The 20198-nt window shown below is 38.8% G+C and overlaps 3 protein-coding genes across 6 annotated transcripts in view; all 3 read left to right on the top strand.

Annotated features, from left to right (window-relative positions):
- Window positions 1–20198, top strand: part of itih6 (inter-alpha-trypsin inhibitor heavy chain family member 6) — a 74411-nt gene that overhangs the window by 25538 nt on the left and 28675 nt on the right. The window lies entirely within an intron of this gene.
- znf341 (zinc finger protein 341) lies at window positions 243–14566 on the top strand. 4 transcript variants are annotated; one of them, XM_087782082.1, is made up of 16 exons: window positions 243–298; window positions 698–808; window positions 1757–1947; window positions 2028–2177; window positions 2251–2571; window positions 3339–3525; window positions 4941–5034; window positions 5098–5188; window positions 5246–5420; window positions 9687–9940; window positions 10720–10928; window positions 10989–11085; window positions 11820–11952; window positions 12011–12122; window positions 12620–12690; window positions 13391–14566. In XM_087782082.1, exons 1-16 carry the CDS (start codon window positions 268–270, stop codon window positions 13804–13806), a joined length of 2643 nt encoding a protein of 880 aa, XP_087638208.1. In that variant the 5' UTR covers window positions 243–267; the 3' UTR covers window positions 13807–14566. The 4 variants fall into 4 exon arrangements, with proteins under 4 accessions (XP_087638208.1, XP_087638206.1, XP_087638207.1 ...); XM_087782080.1 differs by having other exon boundaries at window positions 4938–5034; XM_087782081.1 differs by having other exon boundaries at window positions 2025–2177.
- Window positions 16824–19568, top strand: LOC148059076 (P2Y purinoceptor 1-like). The gene has a single exon (XM_087781452.1). It carries the CDS (start codon window positions 16825–16827, stop codon window positions 17797–17799), a length of 975 nt encoding a protein of 324 aa, XP_087637578.1. The 5' UTR covers window position 16824; the 3' UTR covers window positions 17800–19568.

The following is a 20198-nucleotide window of genomic DNA, read 5'->3' as shown; positions in this document are numbered from 1 at the left end:
TTATTATATTTCATGTAAAAATTAATCATAATTAATTAAAATAAATAATGTTGGTTGTTAATTTTGCGGCATAAATATGCAAATAAATAATAAACCATTCGTCAAGTATTACAATTTCTGAATTGAAAGTAAAATCAAAGTGGTTTTTTTTATGTTCATAATTGTAATCTTGAGGAATATCTTTTGTTTTTTTTCCGCGTTAGTGATGAACGCAGAACGAGACAGACCAGAGCAATCGAGCGCCGATCTCCGCAGCAGACGAGCAAGATGGCGCAAGCAATATTTGAAGTGTTAGAAGGTAGGATTTATTTGTGCATAACTTTCATATTAAAACCCACACGTTGCTCGACTGAACGTTTTCTAACACAATATAACATGCTTTGCTCAACTATGATTTGGAAAACGTTGTAAAACCCCGGGTTGGTGTTTTTTAAGGCAAAAATGTCAGAAAGGAGGTGAAGCTTGTGTTGTAAACAAACGGAAGGAGCCAGTTGTCTTGATGTAAAATGATTTTTTTTTAAAGTAACTTCTGCATAAAGCATCACGTGACAATAAATTACGTGAATTGTATTTTGTGAGGAACTCGTAGCATGTGTGTGAATTTGTGAATGTATAGACAATTGATGGAAATGAATATATCGAGTTATGTAAGCAGTTTTAAGACTATTAATAAGACTTTAATGCTCTTCACCCTCAGGGATGGACAACCAGACTGTGCTGGCTGTTCAGTCTCTTCTGGACGGTCAAGGTGGGGTTCAGGATCCAAACAATCAGAATGTCTCAGGGACGACCACCATCCAGTCTTTGGGTTAGTGAACCGTACAGATGTCTTGAATACATTTACCTTTACATGTGAAGAAGGCCCTACATTTAAATGATATTAAACTGTCATAACAAGTCAATTATGGCTGTGTGTTGGCAAGAATCTGCCGATACGAGACGTATCACGATACCTGTGTGACGAAACAATATACAGTATATGTTTATATGATATGTTGAGATATATTATAGTGTAGTAACAACAATAGTAACTTTTAAAGATACAACTTTTTCTGGCTTTTGCAGTAAAGAAATGAGCAAATACTTTCTCTATTGAAATGTGAAAGTGTTTGTAGGAAAGTGCTTCTCCTTAAAAAAAAAGATGTAAACTTACATTAACAATAAACAATGAAGTGCATTAACATTAGACTCAAATATGAAACTTGAGCAACATGAAATATCTAGTATCTGTCAGCGTTTAATTTTTTACCTATGACTGTTTTAAAGCCAAAATGAGTCCAAACATCAGTGATGTTAAATATATATTAAACCTTCGAAATAACATTTTATTTTAATTGAAAGTTATTTGATTTATAATAACTTGATCTGATTTAAAAGTAAGTTGGTTAAGTGTTTAACGGTGTAATGACTAAACTAAACTTGTTAAATTTATTTTTGTGTCATCATCAATAGTTCTGAAGTTTGTGGAATTTCAATGTAGCGCTGACGTAAGTAAGTAAGTAAGTAAGTAAACCTGAAACTCAGCTCTGTCAGTCTTTATTTAAACAACACAAACTCTCTATTTATTGTATCGATGCAGATTCCAATGATAAAGTCAACATTAACACTAACAAGAACGTTTGTTATTGTTGACTTTAATGCGTCTTTAGATGTCACGGCAAAAAAATATATATTTTTAAATATATATCGTTATATCAACATTTTCTTACACCCCTAATGTCACTATTAATTTTCTATATGTTGTTTCCTGTTTCAGACGACGAGGACGTGTTTTTATGTGGGAAATGTAAGAAGCAGTTCAACTCTCTTCCCGCCTTCATGTCACACAAGAGGGAGCAGTGTCAGTCTGGTGCGCCTTCTCTGTCCACGGTGTCACTGGCCTCCTCTAACGCCTACACGCCCGTCCAGTCCATCACATCTGTGCCTCAGAGTGCTGCAAACAGACAAGTGGGTGGTGATTGTTTGATTGTTTTTTAATGTTTATTTAATCTAATACTTCTGGTCTCTTGATCTGGTTTCCCCAGCAGGTGTCCACCTACATCACTGTGCCCCCATCTCCTCTCACTCACACTCTGGTCCAGGGAAATGTGTTGGTCAGCGACGATATTCTCATGTCAGCCATATCCTCCTTCACCTCCATCGACCAGCCCATGGCCTCCATGCAGACGCCAGTCCAGGTGGAGGTTTAACCTGTTGCTGTCGACACATTAGGAGGAAACTTGAAGAGATATTTTCCTTTTTGTTCAACAGAGCAACCTGAGTATGCACACAGCCGGCGTCTCGTATCTTCAACACCACCATCATCATCATCATCTTCATCACCATCCTCCTCCTCCTCATCATCATCACCATCACCAGCAGCACCAACAGACGTCCCACTCCCTGCCCTCCTCCCAGACCACAGCGCACCCCCTCGCACCTGGTCCACCTCCTCAGCAGTCACTCTCTTCTCAAGTCCCGTCCAGCCACAGTAACTCCGTGGTCCAGGTCTACAGCACGCTGCCCCACATGGTTTCAGGCGGTAGTGCGGAAAGTTCTGCCCTTGGTCTGCAGTCGTTTCTTCCAGTTCAGGTGAGAAGAGCTGCTGACGTTCTGGGCTCTCATGATGGACATAGTTTACTTTTTAGTATGTTATCAATCATTCACCGAACTTGCATAAGGATTGTAAAATTCTTCTCAAATTATTTTCGAACAAAATATATGTTAAGAAAATAGTCTTTAACAAAAAGTATGTGTCTGATTACGAATCTGTATTTTTGGGCTGAATCTATCCTAAATATTTCAGTGTTCTTTTGTCCTTCAGCAAACAGTCTCATCAAATACTGTGTGCGGTTATTACAGACAACATGACTCTTTACATTAGTAGTAACTGCTTTTATTTGTTTTCAATCCAAAATATGTCCAAACATCAGCTTTAAAAGATGCTGGAGTCACTGTATCCTCTTGTCCTCAGTCATCACCGGGTTTCTCGTGTGATATCATTGTTACTATAGAGGCAGAGGACGTAATGAGTGCCATCTAGTGGCCGGAAGTTCAATTGCAACACAAAAATGAACTAACGCTGTGAATATTTGCATGTTAATTGTCAATAAAAATAATAATTATTTTATTTTATACATACTTTATTGAAATATATATTGAATCAATGATTAAATTCTTGAGAAAAAAAGGGAAGATTGTTGACATTGATGTTCTGTTTCTTATCTTAACTTAAACTTTGGCGTCTTTATATGTCACTCAAAAGAAAATGAACGTTTTACAAGTTTTTAGTTTTGTCACATTTTTGACTTGCTGGATGGTTGAACTGTTGCATCATCATCATGATGTGTGTTGACCAGGTTCCCAGTCAGTGTGTGGAGAGCCAGGTCTTCAACACTCCTCCCGTCTACAGCCCCGGGAAGCAGGCGACCAAAACGAAAACCTGCAGCATCACCGCCGGCAACCTCACGGAGCTGGCAGACTTCGAGAAGGTCATCATCCCGAAACGAGCTCGCTGCAGCAAGAAGATCTCAGACGTCACCTCAGGTACGCCAAAGATTCTCAGACCTGTATTTAAAACATGTTTGTAACATTGAAAAAAAGAAGTTAAACACACATCCTGTGTATTGAAACTTTCTGATCTATTTCTCTCTGTTTCTGAGTATTTGACCTACTTTCAGTCACTTCAAATCCATGAGACTATGGTCCCTCGTCATATCGCGGTTCACCTCGCACTCTCGCTGTTTTGGATTTTTATATTTGCACACAGCACTAAATATTTGAATATATCATGTCAAGCTACAGTCGCTGCATAACTCCTTCTCTTGTTTTCACTGCAACACAATGATGTAATAATGTATTGTGTGTCTATGTATATGTTGTTGTGTCAAAATGATTGACAGCTGTGATTTGTTGGCTGGGCGGCAAAGCATCACAGAAGCTGTTCATGTCACCGTTACTGAGAAGGATGCACCTTATATGCAATATTGCAACTTAAAACAAATGAAATGTTGTAAATTTAAAGTAGAGACTTCTTCTTGTCACTTCTTCCTGGATTCCGTTGAATGCAGAGAGAGTTTAAAGGAAAACTAATGTAAGTAAGTAAGTAAGTAAGTAATATTTATTTATATAGCGCTTTTCGAGACCAGGGTCACAAAGCGCTTAGAAAATCAAAACAATACTCAAAAAAGTACATACTTTAAAGATCAAGATAATACTGAGAACAACACAGGAGTTCGAGAAATTCAAGGAAAAGCCTGAACAAATAGAAACGTCTTAAGATGTTTCTTAAAGGAGTCAGTAGATCCATCAAGTGCAAAGAGAGAGAAGATTGTTCCAAAGCTTAGGAGCAACAGCCTGAAAAGATTTCTCTCCTCTGGTCCTGAGCCGTGTGCGTGGAACCATAAGTAGATTCTGATCCACAGACCTCAGAGCCCGAGCTGGGGTGTAAGTCTGGATCAGATCAGTGATGTAAGGAGGAGCCTGACCATGAATAGATCTGAAAGTAAGAACCAGAATTTTAAAGTTGATCCTGAAAGAAACTGGAAGCCAGTGAAGAGTTTTAAGGATCGGAGAAATGTGAGTTCTTCTACTAGAGCGTTCTCTTGACTCACATGTTTCAAATGTCTTCCTCTTTAAGATGCAGTAAATCCCTCATTATTAACAATGTAAAGTTGGTCTGAAATCTGGACGAACGAGAGGTTACGAGAGTCCATGAGATCGTAAAATGGCTTCACTCCTCCTCCAAGCAGCTGTAATCTTACCCCAGATATGTTTGTACAACGGGTACCTTGGAGGTGGAGACTTCCGGGATTGATGACGCGAGGTGACAAACCTCCACCAATCACAGCAGAGTTTTAAACAAACCAGGGACAACTGTCAAGTCTTTAAATCATTATTTAAGGTGATGAATTAATGCTACCGCAGAGAAAAACCTGAAGTCTGTTGCGTTGTTTCAGCAGCAGATCCGCTGAAAGGCAAAGGTACGAAGCTGAAGTGTAACTTCTGTGACAAGATCTTCTCCAAGAACTTTGACCTTCAGCAGCACATCAGAAGGTCAGTGGCTGGTCTCAAGCTAACCTGTGCTGAACGTCATCTGATTGAAGTTTGTGTTTTCAGCCACACGGGGGAGAAACCCTTCCAGTGCATCGTCTGCGGCCGAGCGTTCGCTCAGAAGTCCAACGTGAAGAAGCACATGCAGACGCACAAGGTCGCGCTCAATCTCTGTACATTTGACGGCTGACGTCACACTGGGCGTGTCTTGCAGGTCTGGCCCATGGGCGTGGGCAGCACAGCGTCCAGGCTGCCGATCACCGTGAAGGTGGTTCCCGTGTCGGCCAGCGAGGAGGACGGCGTGCAGGAGACGCAGCCTCTAGAGGAGGAGGCGGAGCAACAGCAGCAGCAGCAACAGGCCAATCAGACGCAAGCAGAGGAGGAGCAAGGTGTCGCACAACTCATCACACACAGCAGTGTTCTGAGTAGAAGTGTGTACTGTCAAGAATCTATTGATTTAATACGGATCACATAGAGGGAAAAAAAGTATGATATATATAGTGCTGTATAGTATAAAATATAGTAACAAGGATATATGTGTAGTATTGTCCAGTACTTGACTCTGGTGTTGTGATAGTGTAGTAACAAGTATATATGTGTAGTATTGTCCAGTATTTGACTCTGGTGTTGTGATAGTGTAGTAACAAGTATATATGTGTAATATTGTCCAGTATTTGACTCTGGTGTTGTGATAGTGTAGTAACAAGGATATATGTGTAGTATTGTCGAGTATTTGACTCTGGTGTTGTGATACTGTAGTAACAAGGATATATGTGTAGTATTGTCCAGTACTTGACTCTGGTGTTGTGATACTGTAGTAACAAGGATATATTTGTAGTATTGTCCAGTACTTGACTCTGGTGTTGTGATAGTGTAGTAACAAGTATATATGTGTAGTATTGTCCAGTACTTGACTCTGGTGTTGTGATAGTGTAGTAACAAGTATATATGTGTAGTATTGTCCAGTATTTGACTCTGGTGTTGTGATAGTGTAGTAACAAGTATATATGTGTAGTATTGTCCAGTACTTGACTCTGGTGTTGTGATAGTGTAGTAACAAGTATATATGTGTAGTATTGTCCAGTATTTGACTCTGGTGTTGTGATAGTGTAGTAACAAGTATATATGTGTAGTATTGTCCAGTACTTGACTCTGGTGTTGTGATAGTGTAGTAACAAGTATATATGTGTAGTATTGTCCAGTACTTGACTCTGGTGTTGTGATAGTGTAGTAACAAGTATATATGTGTAGTATTGTCCAGTACTTGACTCTGGTGTTGTGATAGTGTAGTAACAAGTATATATGTGTAGTATTGTCCAGTATTTGACTCTGGTGTTGTGATAGTGTAGTAACAAGTATATATGTGTAGTATTGTCCAGTATTTGACTCTGGTGTTATGATAGTGTAGTAACAAGTATATATGTGTAGTATTGTCCAGTATTTGACTCTGGTGTTGTGATAGTGTAGTAACAAGTATATATGTGTAGTATTGTCGAGTATTTGACTCTGGTGTTGTGATAGTGTAGTAACAAGGATATATGTGTAGTATTGTCGAGTATTTGACTCTGGTGTTGTGATAGTGTAGTAACAAGGATATATGTGTAGTATTGTCCAGTACTTGACTCTGGTGTTGTGATAGTGTAGTAACAAGTATATATGTGTATTATTGTCCAGTATTTGACTCTGGTGTTGTGATAGTGTAGTAACAAGTATATATGTGTAGTATTGTCCAGTATTTGACTCTGGTGTTGTGATAGTGTAGTAACAAGTATATATGTGTAGTATTGTCGAGTATTTGACTCTGGTGTTGTGATAGTGTAGTAACAAGGATATATGTGTAGTATTGTCGAGTATTTGACTCTGGTGTTGTGATAGTGTAGTAACAAGGATATATGTGTAGTATTGTCGAGTATTTGACTCTGGTGTTGTGATAGTGTAGTAACAAGGATATATGTGTAGTATTGTCGAGTATTTGACTCTGGTGTTGTGATACTGTAGTAACAAGTATATATGTGTAGTATTGTCCAGTACTTGACTCTGGTGTTGTGATACTGTAGTAACAAGGATATATTTGTAGTATTGTCCAGTACTTGACTCTGGTGTTGTGATAGTGTAGTAACAAGTATATATTTGTAGTATTGTCCAGTACTTGACTCTGGTGTTGTGATAGTGTAGTAACAAGTATATATGTGTAGTATTGTCCAGTACTTGACTCTGGTGTTGTGATAGTGTAGTAACAAGTATATATGTGTAGTATTGTCCAGTATTTGACTCTGGTGTTGTGATAGTGTAGTAACAAGTATATATGTGTAGTATTGTCCAGTATTTGACTCTGGTGTTGTGATAGTGTAGTAACAAGGATATATGTGTAGTATTGTCGAGTATTTGACTCTGGTGTTGTGATACTGTAGTAACAAGGATATATGTGTAGTATTGTCCAGTACTTGACTCTGGTGTTGTGATACTGTAGTAACAAGGATATATTTGTAGTATTGTCCAGTACTTGACTCTGGTGTTGTGATAGTGTAGTAACAAGTATATATGTGTAGTATTGTCCAGTACTTGACTCTGGTGTTGTGATAGTGTAGTAACAAGTATATATGTGTAGTATTGTCCAGTACTTGACTCTGGTGTTGTGATAGTGTAGTAACAAGTATATATGTGTAGTATTGTCCAGTATTTGACTCTGGTGTTGTGATAGTGTAGTAACAAGTATATATGTGTAGTATTGTCCAGTATTTGACTCTGGTGTTGTGATACTGTAGTAACAAGGATATATGTGTAGTATTGTCGAGTATTTGACTCTGGTGTTGTGATAGTGTAGTAACAAGGATATATGTGTAGTATTGTCCAGTACTTGACTCTGGTGTTGTGATAGTGTAGTAACAAGTATATATGTGTAGTATTGTCCAGTATTTGACTCTGGTGTTGTGATAGTGTAGTAACAAGTATATATGTGTAGTATTGTCCAGTATTTGACTCTGGTGTTGTGATAGTGTAGTAACAAGGATATGTGTGTAGTATTGTCGAGTATTTGACTCTGGTGTTGTGATAGTGTAGTAACAAGGATATATGTGTAGTATTGTCGAGTATTTGACTCTGGTGTTGTGATACTGTAGTAACAAGTATATATGTGTAGTATTGTCCAGTACTTGACTCTGGTGTTGTGATACTGTAGTAACAAGGATATATTTGTAGTATTGTCCAGTACTTGACTCTGGTGTTGTGATAGTGTAGTAACAAGTATATATTTGTAGTATTGTCCAGTACTTGACTCTGGTGTTGTGATAGTGTAGTAACAAGTATATATGTGTAGTATTGTCCAGTATTTGACTCTGGTGTTGTGATAGTGTAGTAACAAGTATAAATGTGTAGTATTGTCCAGTACTTGACTCTGGTGTTGTGATAGTGTAGTAACAAGTATATATGTGTAGTATTGTCCAGTACTTGACTCTGGTGTTGTGATAGTGTAGTAACAAGTATATATTTGTAGTATTGTCCAGTACTTGACTCTGGTGTTGTGATAGTGTAGTAACCAGTATATATGTGTAGTATTGTCCAGTATTTGACTCTGGTGTTGTGATAGTGTAGTAACAAGTATATATGTGTAGTATTGTCCAGTACTTGACTCTGGTGTTGTGATAGTGTAGTAACAAGTATATATGTGTAGTATTGTCGAGTATTTGACTCTGGTGTTGTGATACTGTAGTAACAAGGATATATGTGTAGTATTGTCCAGTACTTGACTCTGGTGTTGTGATACTGTAGTAACAAGTATATATGTGTAGTATTGTCCAGTACTTGACTCTGGTGTTGTGATAGTGTAGTAACAAGTATATATGTGTAGTATTGTCCAGTACTTGACTCTGGTGTTGTGATAGTGTAGTAACAAGTATATATTTGTAGTATTGTCCAGTACTTGACTCTGGTGTTGTGATAGTGTAGTAACAAGTATATATGTGTAGTATTGTCCAGTACTTGACTCTGGTGTTGTGATAGTGTAGTAACAAGTATATATGTGTAGTATTGTCCAGTACTTGACTCTGGTGTTGTGATAGTGTAGTAACAAGTATATATGTGTAGTATTGTCCAGTACTTGACTCTGGTGTTGTGATAGTGTAGTAACAAGTATATATTTGTAGTATTGTCCAGTACTTGACTCTGGTGTTGTAGTATTTACAGACCACATGACTCTTGACAAAGTCGTAACTGCTTTCATTTGTTTTCAAACCAAAATATATCCAAACATCAGCTTTAAAAGATGCTGGAGTCACTGTATCCTCTTGTCCTCAGTTATCACCGAGTTCTCGTGTGATTTCATTGTTACTGTAGCTGCAGAGGACGTAATGAGTGCTTCCATCTAGTGGCCGCAAGTTTTATTGCAACACAAAAATTAACAAACGCTGTGAATATTTGCACTTGCATTTGCATTGTCAATAAAAATAATAATTATTTTATTTTATACATGCTTTATTGAAATATATACCGAAACTATGATTAAAATACATTTTAAGCGAGAAAAAAGTGAAGATCAGAAAGAGAGTAAATCTGGTCAGTCGTAGTATTTACTGCATGACTGAGCAGGTAGTCATAATGTTATGGCTTGATGTTGATAGACTCATAGTAACAACCGTCTAATAGAAATGTGTTTCCAGAGCCTCCGGTGGACCTGGACCAGAGCACGGGAGAAGCTGCGGTGGAGCTGGAGGACACCCGGGGCGAGCAGAACGGACATCATCATCTTCATCATCATCATCATCATCATCAGTGTCACCAGAACCAAGAGTGCCGAGCTCCGCCCGCTCAGATGGTCGTGATTGACAGCTCGTATCAGTGCCAGTTCTGCGCAGGAAAGTTCAAGACGTACTTCCAGCTCAAGTCCCACATGACGCAGCACAAGGGGGAGCAGGTGAGCCGGAGATTTTAATCCGAATAAAATACACAATATTTAGTTTTTTAAGCATTTCTTTGGATAACTGATTTAAATTATATTGTTTTGAAACTTTTTATTTTATATTTTAATAATTGAATAAGAAAACTCAAATATTTTCCAAATAAATTCCTTTTTAACACAAGAGTTTGAAATTCTATTTCCAATATTAAAAATTAAATTCCCTGAAAACTTCAATTTAAAAATATTTGTATAAAGATCTGATTTGGATTCAAGTGTGTTATTTTACCCACAATTTTTATATTGAATTTAAAAGGCGACACATTTAAAAATATTGAATTAAGAAATGGTATTTTTTAATTATTAGAATATTAAACTAATTTATTTCAAAAATATTTCCTATTAAATTATTAAAATACAAAAGTTAATCCTTTCCAATATATACATTATTCAGTTTTTTACTATTACATGCTTAAAAAAACCTTTAAATTCAAAAGAAATTCAACCCTTCAATATTCTGAAGCCACTGATACTTCCATGTCTGTCCCTGTGAAAGTTTATTTGTTTTTATTATTTTTATTTTATTTTATTATATATTATATATAAAAAACAAAAAAAACAATTCAACCGAAAAATATCCAAATTGTAGAATTCAATTATTCAATGAAAACAATTTTAACCTTTTAATGATTGATTGATTTAAAATCAAATCATTTGATTTAAACAAAAGTATCAACGTTTAAAATGTTGAATCGAGCGATTGTAATCATCTGATAAACCGTCCGTCCTCCGCTCAGGTTTACAAGTGCGTGTTGAAGTCCTGCTCGCAGACCTTCCAGAAGCTGGACCAGTTCCTGGAGCACATCCGGACCCACCAGGAGCAGCTGACGTACCGCTGCCACCTGTGCAGCAAGGTCTTCCCGTCGCTCTTCGACCTGGGCGTGCACCAGTACTCGCACTGCTTCTGCCCGCAGCAGAGTGCCAGGAAGGAGGCGTCCGTCTACAGGTGGGCGTCGGCGCCCTCTTGTGTCCGCGTGTCGCTGTGAGCGTGTGATTGTGTTCGCAGGTGCGTCAAGTGTCAGAGCAGATACTCCACTCAGGAAGCCCTGGAGCAGCACCTGCTCACCGCCTCGCACAACTTCCCCTGCCCACACTGCCAGAAGGTACTTTCCATCGAGAAGTGCTGAGTGAGCGTTTTATTTTCAACAACAACGGAAGTATATCGATGTCATCTGAATATTGAGGCTTTGAGTTACAATGTCAAGTTTTTAAACTACATTTTTTTCAGTTCAGTCATTTATTGAAAGGTTGAATTTGTGTCTTTTTTTTAATAATCATATTTAGAAATTTGGATCATTTTAAAATGAATGCATTGTTTACACATATCGCTTTTTTAATTGTAAGTTCAATATTTAAAGTGTATATAATTTTTTTAATTGAATGTTTTTTTAGTAGCCTTTTGAATTGACTTTAAAAACGGTCGCACAATTATACCAACACATTTTCAATTTCCAAAAACGAAAACCTTTCAATAAATAAATGATACAAAACAACAATAAAACGTAGTGGATCATTATAATATTATATATTATATCATTATATCATTATAAATAACAATAAAACCAAGGAAAGTAACTTTCATTTCCTACTTTCTAAATTAATAAACGACTCTACTTGTGCGATCTGTCTTCGTCTCACTCCCTCTCAGTGAAATCAGCTACTTTAAAAGTGTTGTGTTCTACTGTAAAGTCTGTATTTTGGCGCTTAAATGTCCCCAATGTGGGAAGAACAAGTCAATCAATCAATCAATCAAGAAACACACAGGCTTGAAAACACTTTTCCTTCGATTGGCTTTTGTTTCTAATCATTAAAAAAGTTGATAAGCGTCTGTCTTCAGGTGTTCCCATGCGAGCGCTACTTCAGGCGTCACCTGCTCACCCACGGCGTCGGAGGACGGTTCAAGTGTCAGATCTGCAAGAAGGCCTTCAAGACGGAGCACTACCTCAAGCTGCACATGCGCATCCACTCAGGTGAGCCACACCTGGAGTCCGTCGGCCCTGGACGCTCACCTGTCCGTCCTCTGTCCAGGAGAGAAGCCCTTCAAATGCTCGCTGTGCGACGCCACCTTCAACCGCAAGGACAAAGTCAAGAGGCACATGTTGATCCACGAGCCGTACAAGAAGTACAAGTGTCCCTTCAGGTGAGAAGCTGGGATTTCTACCGCCCCCTGCTGGCCCAGTGAGATCATTGATCAGTTCAAAATTAATCTTTACGACCACATGGTTCGTTTAAAAAATGACCGAAATGATTGATGGAATAAAATCGGGTAATTCAAAAATAAATACTTCAACCAACATTAAAGGTAAATTTAGACATAATTGCGACTTTGAATGTTTTTGAAGGAATAAAATAAAAAACATTTTCAGTTGGTTATATTTAAAACTTCTCAAAAACAAACCATATTTAAAGAAGCTAAATACATTCGCTGAATGTTCAATATTTCAGAAGGAAATGTTGCGTATATTTGTCAATAACCTATTTATTCTGATTAACACTACTGCCCCCTGCTGTCCGAGGGCTTTCCCCAGTTCATTGATTGACAGGCTTCGTTGTAAATGTTCTGTTAAAACGCCTTATTTCTCTGTGCGCTTCTTCTCGTGAATTATAGTCGTTTATTTGTCGCTTTCTCGTCGTCAGGACTCACGTGGGCTGCACCAAAGAGTTCAACAGACCAGACAAACTGAAGGCTCACATCCTCTCGCACTCCGGTGGGTTCTTGAAAATACTCTTTAATGATGTTTAAATCACTTTTGCACCAGTGAACTTGAGGATGATCTATAGTTCAAGGGGTCAAACTCCATCACAGAAGGGGCCAAAATCAGTCAAGGTCGAGGGTCAAATTAAATTAATATATACTCATCAGTATGTCAATGTTTGTATGAAACACTCTTTTTATTGAAATACTGACATTAGAAAATGACCTTAAGCCCCGCCCACTGAAGACACTTCTGGAGATGAAATCTTGTTGACCATAACCACACCCACTCTATGTGATCGGTCAAACATGGAGGTTTGTCACTGTGTATCATCGATCCCAGAAGTCGCCACCTCCGAGGGACTCGTTGTATAAACAAAAAGGGGCGTGATTACAGCTGGCTGGAGGAGGAGTGAAGCCATTGCTACGTCATAATGGACTCTCGTAACCTCTCGTTCGCTCAGATTTCAGGGCAACTTTATAAAGTAATAAGTTGAAAACATGGTCATGATGAGGAACTTGAATCTTGGAGAGAAAAACATTTATTATTACATGTCAGGAGAACATTAGTTTTCCTTTAAACTCCAATTAGTGTGATTATTCTCTGTTGCTCATCATGGCATCTTTATCAGTCACAATATACCGTCTTATCAACCCACATGACCTAGTTGGAGTCTAGAGGGACTAAACTTGTGACTACGCTCTTCGTCCAGGAATCAAACCGTACAAGTGTCTGTTCTGCCAGAAGGCCTTCAGCCGCCGCGCACACATGCTGGAACACCAGCAGTCGCACACCAACAACTACCGCTACAGATGCTCCTCCTGCGACAAAGGCTTCACCAGGCAGAGTTACCACCGAGACCACAAGTGTCCTGCTGCTGCCGGGGGCGGGAGCGACGGCGGGGCCGGGGACGATGGCGAGGAAGTGGCGGGAGACGTGATGGATGAAGAAGAAGAAGAAGAAGAAGAAGAGGAGGAGGAAGAGGAAGAAGAGGAGGAAGAGGAGAATGGACAAAGAAGTGAAGAAGAGGAGGAGGAGGAGGAGAAGGAGGACGGAGAGAGGGACGATGACGGCTGTGAGGAGCAGCAGGACGGTGACCAGAACTGCCTGCAGCCGCCATGTTTGTAGTTTAAAAGCCGAAAACTCATAAATGATAAATGATTTTAGAGGATTACAAATGTCTTCTTGAAAAATGTATTGACACTTGAGCGCTGAAGTGATCATGAAAAGTAGATTTTAAATCACATGTTGCCCACTTTTCTTTTGCAGAACACAGATTTTAACAATAATATATTTAATTATTATAATTTATCTTGATTTACATGAAGCCTTTAAACATTAAAATGCTTCTTTTTTTTTCCAGTATGTGAAATTAAATGTCAATCGTTATTATTTTTTATGCTTGAAACATTATTCAAAAACATGATTTAAAATAACATACAACTGGAATAATAATTATTTCTCATACGATTGTAAAGAAATCTAATACGAGACGGATATGAAATATTTGACTGATGTTTAGAAAGTAGAAATATTAAGGTGACGGCAAGAAAATGCATTTTCCTGTCACACCATCATCGTGTGGGAAGAAGCATTTTGACTAACTTTTAAAAATAAAGATTCTTTGATTATTAAAATAATATATGAAAGTCAGTGTGACTTGTTTAATACAATGAATTAACATATTTATTTAATTAGTTGAATTCTCTCTCTTCTCGTCTCTGCAAATGTTATGTTTTAAATTAAAACACTTTTATTAAATTGTATATTGAGTAACTTTTGTATATTGTTGTAACTTATTTGTATATATGTGTGTGTGTATATATATATATATACAGTATATATTGTATGAAGATAATTTATTTTAAATTGATTTTTGTTGTCAGAAATGCCGCTACATTAAAAGATTTATAATTCCATCTTTGTTTTTTGCTTCCATGAATGAAATATTATTGTCACAGTTAATCTTTTTGATTCATTTGTTGAATATTTCCTCATCACTGTTTTTCTTTTCATGAGGTGAACAAAGAAACGCAGCGTTGCCTCAAGATGGATTTAAACCTGCAACGTTCTTGCTTTGGTGAGTTAATTCATTTACAATTGCAACCTCATCATTTTAAGCATTAAACATTTTAATGACATTTATTCGGATTGAAAACAGGTTATTTTCATGTATAATCCAGTGAAACTGATTTGATTTAATACTTAAATGATTAGAAAAGTTGTATCTTTGAGGATCATTTCCTTATGATAGATCCAAAATGTTAGTAAACCCTCTGATTTAAGGAAGTAAAAATGGAGGTTTAGGTATCAGTTATTGGTAAACTTTAAGTGCAGAAATATAACGCAATTTAATGCAAAACAAAGACTTCCCTATACAAATTGTATTTTTACCTTTAAAAATGAGAATAACAAACAAAATCAAAATGTATAAACAAAACTAATTGTGACCAATATAGTCTTAAGCGACTGCAAAAGCCTCTCAGACACGGAGGGTTCAGAGACGTATACTTCTTTTTTTCACTCTATATCTCCAACTTAAGATGAAAATCAAATTCACAATAGTCAAGTCAAGTTCTTTTTATTGTCAAATATGCATGTATTAAGACACGCAGCATAAATGAAATTGTGGTCTTCTCTGACCCACCATGCAAAACATGAAGAACATGAATACGATTGAAAGGACTTGACCACACTTGCGGCAGGAAACTGTGCAGGCGCCGTATCACACTGTGATGCTGCTTGACAGGATGCTCTCCTTTTAGGTATTTGAGATGTTTTCCTGGGTCAAAATTGAATAGTGTTTTTGATGGATGCAGACTTTACTGCGCCACCGCTTGAAGAGTCTTCTTGAAAACTGGTTCATCCATCTTGTACCGTCAAGAGTCGCTCTTATCTTATTTGTTGACCAAGTCTTGACGTGTCAACTTATGCGTCTTGTTCAGGCGAGGTCAGCTTTCAGCCTCTCTTACCTTGTGTGTTTGTACATTTTCTTCTTTTTTTCTTTTGAAATACAAGAAATATGTGATTTCTGCCTGTTTAGAATCTACAAATACAATATATTTTCAAATGAAATAATTTACATTCAGATTAAGAAGAAATCCTAGTAGGAATGTACTTTTATTTATTCATTTTTGAACAGTTATTCTCCCTTTGCTCTTTTGGCCCTATATAATGTGGTTTGAACTGCACTTATAGTCTTATTCCAGGTTTTCCACCATTTTGAATATCTGTAATGTAAATGAGAACAAAGTCACACTGACTATGTTATGTCAATGCTGCATTATTACAACAATATTGTTGTTGCACTTTAAGAAAACTTTGTGATGCAAGAGTTTTTTTGGGCAAATTAACCTTCCCAGTTACCATTGTAACCCAAGTGTTTTATCATAACAAAATTATCTCAACACACTTTACAGTTAAAGTAACACTATAGTGGAGAAATGAAAAACAGATCCAGCAACTCAATAATGAGCCCAAGTCAGTCCTGATTATAGGCTTTATCGAAAAGTAAGGTTTTAAGATTGTTTTTAAACAAAAGAGAGGGTGTCTGCACTCCAGACTGAAGCCGGTAGTTGGTCCCACAGCATGGGGGCTTGAAAACTGAAGGCCCTGGCTCCAAATCTACATTTAGATATTTGTGGTATAGCTATTAGATCAGAGTTTAGGGATCATAATATAGAAGGTTGATAAGTTTGGATTAGGTCTTTAATGTATGTGCTAGGCCATGTAACGCTTTATAGGTTAAGAGAAGGATTTAAAATTGTATTCTTAATTCTACTGGAAGCCAATGTAAAGAGGACAGCACAGGGGAAATGTGTTTGCGCCTCTTAGTCTTAGTCAGGAGGTTTTCGCTGTGGCTTAGCTCCCAAAGGAACTCAGTGTGATAGCCTGTAGAGGGCAGAGCATGCATCAAGTAGAACTGTAAATTAAGAAGACTGTAATACAGTCAATGTGGTGAAATCACACATGAAGTCAGAGAGTCACAATTTGGCGATTAAAGTCAGACAGCAGTTAACTGTTCTATAATAGTGAAGCAACAGAGGCAGGTACTTTGATGTTAGGAAACACTTTTCAACAAAGAGGAATTGAGAATTTATGAGCCTGACAAGCTTTACACTGTGGCAACCTTTACATGTGTTTTATATGAGCACCATGAACGAAACCTGCTTCAGAATTGACCTCAGATTTGAGTCCAGGGTGCTTCCCTCCATGTACATGCTGGTTTTCTTGATTGGAGTGCCTGCCAACATTTGGGGGTTGAAGTCCCTTCTGCAAAAATGGACCAAACTTGGGCATGTGAATGTTTTTGTCCTGAATCTGGGACTCTCCAATGTGGTGTATCTGCCCACGCTCCCGTTTCTGGTGGCCTACTACTTCATGGACAGCAATTGGATCTTTGGGGAAATCTTTTGTAAGGCGACCAGATTCTGCTTCAACCTCAACCTCTTCGGCAGCATCGGCTTCCTCACTTGCATCAGCGTGTACCGTTACCTGGCCATCGTTCATCCCATGAGGGTGATGGGAAGACTCAAGGTCCGGCATTCAGTCGCCATCTCCGTCCTGGTCTGGCTGCTGGTCAGTGCTCAGAGTCTCCCGGACGTTTTCTTCCCTAAATCCTATAAGAACAAGAGTCCCAGCTGTTTTCACACCACCACGGACGAGATGATGGAGGTATATCTGGCGTACAGTGTTGGGTGGACCCTGACCGGCTTCTGCCTTCCATTCTTCATCATGATCGGCTGTTATGGGCACATCTTCGCATACCTGTGTCGCAATAAAAACATTGATCGGCTGCTGAAACAGCGGGTTCTGAAGATGCTCGTCATCATCGTCATCCTCTTCTCCTTCTGCTACACTCCTCACCACCTCTTTAAAAACCTAGACCTCTGGTCCAGAATCACAAAGAAAGATGGGACGTGCCAATCCTGGTTTAATGGGATCTACGTGGGAAAACAGATCAGTCGTGGACTGGTGTGTCTGAACTTGGCCATCAATCCTCTGGTTTACCTTCACGCACATGAGAGGTTGATGGAACAAATCCAACAACTGGTCGCCCGAGCTTCACAGATTTTCTCTTCTTTACTAACCAGATGTTTTCAACGCTTTTCTTCTAATTAAAGTGTTCCAATTACTTTTGATAAATGTGGTTGAAGCTTATTTCCGTAACATTCACCTCGATATTGACACTAGAGAAATATTGAATATATTTTGTACTTTTGAAAAGTGTGTTCTTGCTATTATATTGTATTTATCTTCTATTGTGTTTATTTGTGTTGCTGTGAGCATGAGATTTCACATCTTGGGACTAGTAAGAAAATCTTATCTGAATAATCTGAACCAGGTCATCAGGATGGCAATACGGGCCTGCAGTCGGAAGATCCAAGGTTTCTTCCTTGACCCCAGCAACACCAGACAGCTGTGACAGGGCATCAAGACCATCACCGATTACAAAGCCACACCCTGCCAAGATGATATCAGCTTCCTCAATGAGCTCAACACTTATTTCAGAAGGTTTGAAGCTATGAAGAAAAACCCTGCGAGTAAAGCCCCCCAAAAGCCAGTCGAACAAACACTCGAAACAACTGCTGTACGGAGAGCCCTGAGGAAAGTAAATGCATGAAAAGCTTCAGGCCCTGATAACATCCCAGGACGGCTGATCAAGGAATGCGCAGACCAACTGGCCTGTGTCCTCACAGACATCTACAACACGTCACTGATCCAGGCTATTGTCCCCACGTGCTTTAAGTCTGTCACGATCATCCTAGTGCCAAAGAAACCTACCATCACATGCCTTAATGACTTTTGTCCGATTGCACTAACAACGTCCATTATGAAGTGCTTCCAGAGGGTGTTTAAGGACCACATCCTCTCTGTAATGCCCACATTTTTCGACCCGTTCCAGTCAAACAAATCCTGAAATATGCTGATGACAAAACAGTCGTGGGCCTCATTCAGGACGACGACGAACTGGCCTACAGAGAGGAGGTGCAACATTTGGTGGACTGGTGTGAGGTGAACGACCTGCTTCTGAACGTCAACAAGACTAAATAAATCATCATAGACTTCAGAAGATCCCGACCCAGCCACACACCACACCTCATCAACGGTACAACGGTTGAGGTCGTCAGAAGCACCAAGTTCCTGGGGGTGCACATCACAGAGGACCTCAGCTGGACACTTCACACCACCCTGGTAAAGAAAGCCCAGCAGCGCCTGCACTTCCTGAGACGGATTAGAAAGGTGTCTCTCCCCCCTCCCATCCTCTCCACCTTCTACAGAGGGGACAATCGAGAGCCTACTGACCAGCAGCATCTCCATCTGGTCGGGGGAACTGCAAGGCCTCCGACTGGAAGTCTCTGCAGAGAATGGTGAGGACTGCGGAGAAGATAATCGCACAGCACTCCACCCCCGGACATGGCAAAAACATGCTGCCTGAACAGAGCCCACAGAATTCTCTCCAACACCACCCACCCCCCCTATAGACTGTTATCTCTTTCCTGGTGTCTGGCAGAAGGTTCCACAGTATCCACTGCAGAACAGAAAGATTCAGCAACAGCTTTTCTCTTAGGCCATCAGACTGCTGAATGCAATATAACTTCGAGCAATGCATTATTTAAAACATTATTTAAAAAAACATCTTAAGACGTTTTTATTTGTTCGGGCGTTTCCTTGATTTTCTGGAACTCCTCTTGTGTTCTCAGTATTATCTTGACCTTAAAGTATATACTTTATTGAATATTGTTTCGATTGTTTAAGCGCTTTGTGACCCTGGTTTGGAAAAGCACTTTACAAATAAAAAAAATTATCTAATCTATTCTGTTTATATTATATTGCACTCTTTTTAACTTATTAATATTAATATTAATACTCTTTTATATACAATCAACCTATGCTGTTATTTAACGGTTGCCAGACAACGGCATTTCGTTGCCTGTTTAACTGCTGTGTTCTTCTGTACAATGACAATCAAAGAAAGTCTAAAGTCTTATCTCATCGGAATTATCTGTTTTCACTTTGATTCTTTGTTCTTTGCCCTTTTGTTCCTACTTTGTTCTTCTGTCAGCTGCTGTGTGGTCACTGAGCCCCAAAAAAATCAATATAGTTCTATCTATCGTGTGCGAGGGTAAGAGAGGCAAGTACTTTGATATCAGGAAATCATTTTCAACAGGGAGGAACTGAAACCACAAGAGCCTGACTCGCTTCACATTGTGACAACCTGCACAACGGTATCTAGTTCAACACTGCAGAAAACTGACCACAAACTTTCCTTCAACTGAGAAAAATCTCTTAACTTTGTAAAATGTTGTCACAACACGGTCTGGAGCTTATAATCCATGCGTTTGTGTCTTCTCGCCTGGACTATTGTAACAGCTTGTTTTCATGTCTTAACAAGAAGGATCTGTCTCGCCCTGCAGTTGACACAGAACTCTGTTGCGAGAATTCTGAGCCGCTCTAGTAGAATAACTCACATTTGCCTAATCCTTAAAACTTTTCTTTGGCTTCCAGTTTCTTTCAGG

The sequence above is a fragment of the Callionymus lyra genome, chromosome 19 (assembly GCF_982586985.1).
Source record: "Callionymus lyra chromosome 19, fCalLyr1.hap1.1, whole genome shotgun sequence".
Classification (NCBI taxonomy): domain Eukaryota; kingdom Metazoa; phylum Chordata; class Actinopteri; order Syngnathiformes; family Callionymidae; genus Callionymus; species Callionymus lyra.
Note: the sequence above shows the minus strand (reverse complement) of the source record. Positions and strands in the feature narration are given on the sequence as shown.

Excerpts from the sequence above, each read along its gene's own strand:
- znf341 (XM_087782079.1), top strand. The coding sequence starts at position 268 with ATGGCGCAAGCAATATTTGAAGTGTTAGAAG. Across the intron at positions 809-1,756 it reads GACCACCATCCAGTCTTTGG|ACGACGAGGACGTGTTTTTA; the intron begins GTTAGTGAACCG and ends TTCCTGTTTCAG. Across the intron at positions 1,948-2,024 it reads AGAGTGCTGCAAACAGACAA|CAGGTGTCCACCTACATCAC; the intron begins GTGGGTGGTGAT and ends TGGTTTCCCCAG.
- LOC148059076 (XM_087781452.1), top strand. The coding sequence starts at position 16,825 with ATGAGCACCATGAACGAAACCTGCTTCAGAATTGACCTCAGATTTGAG.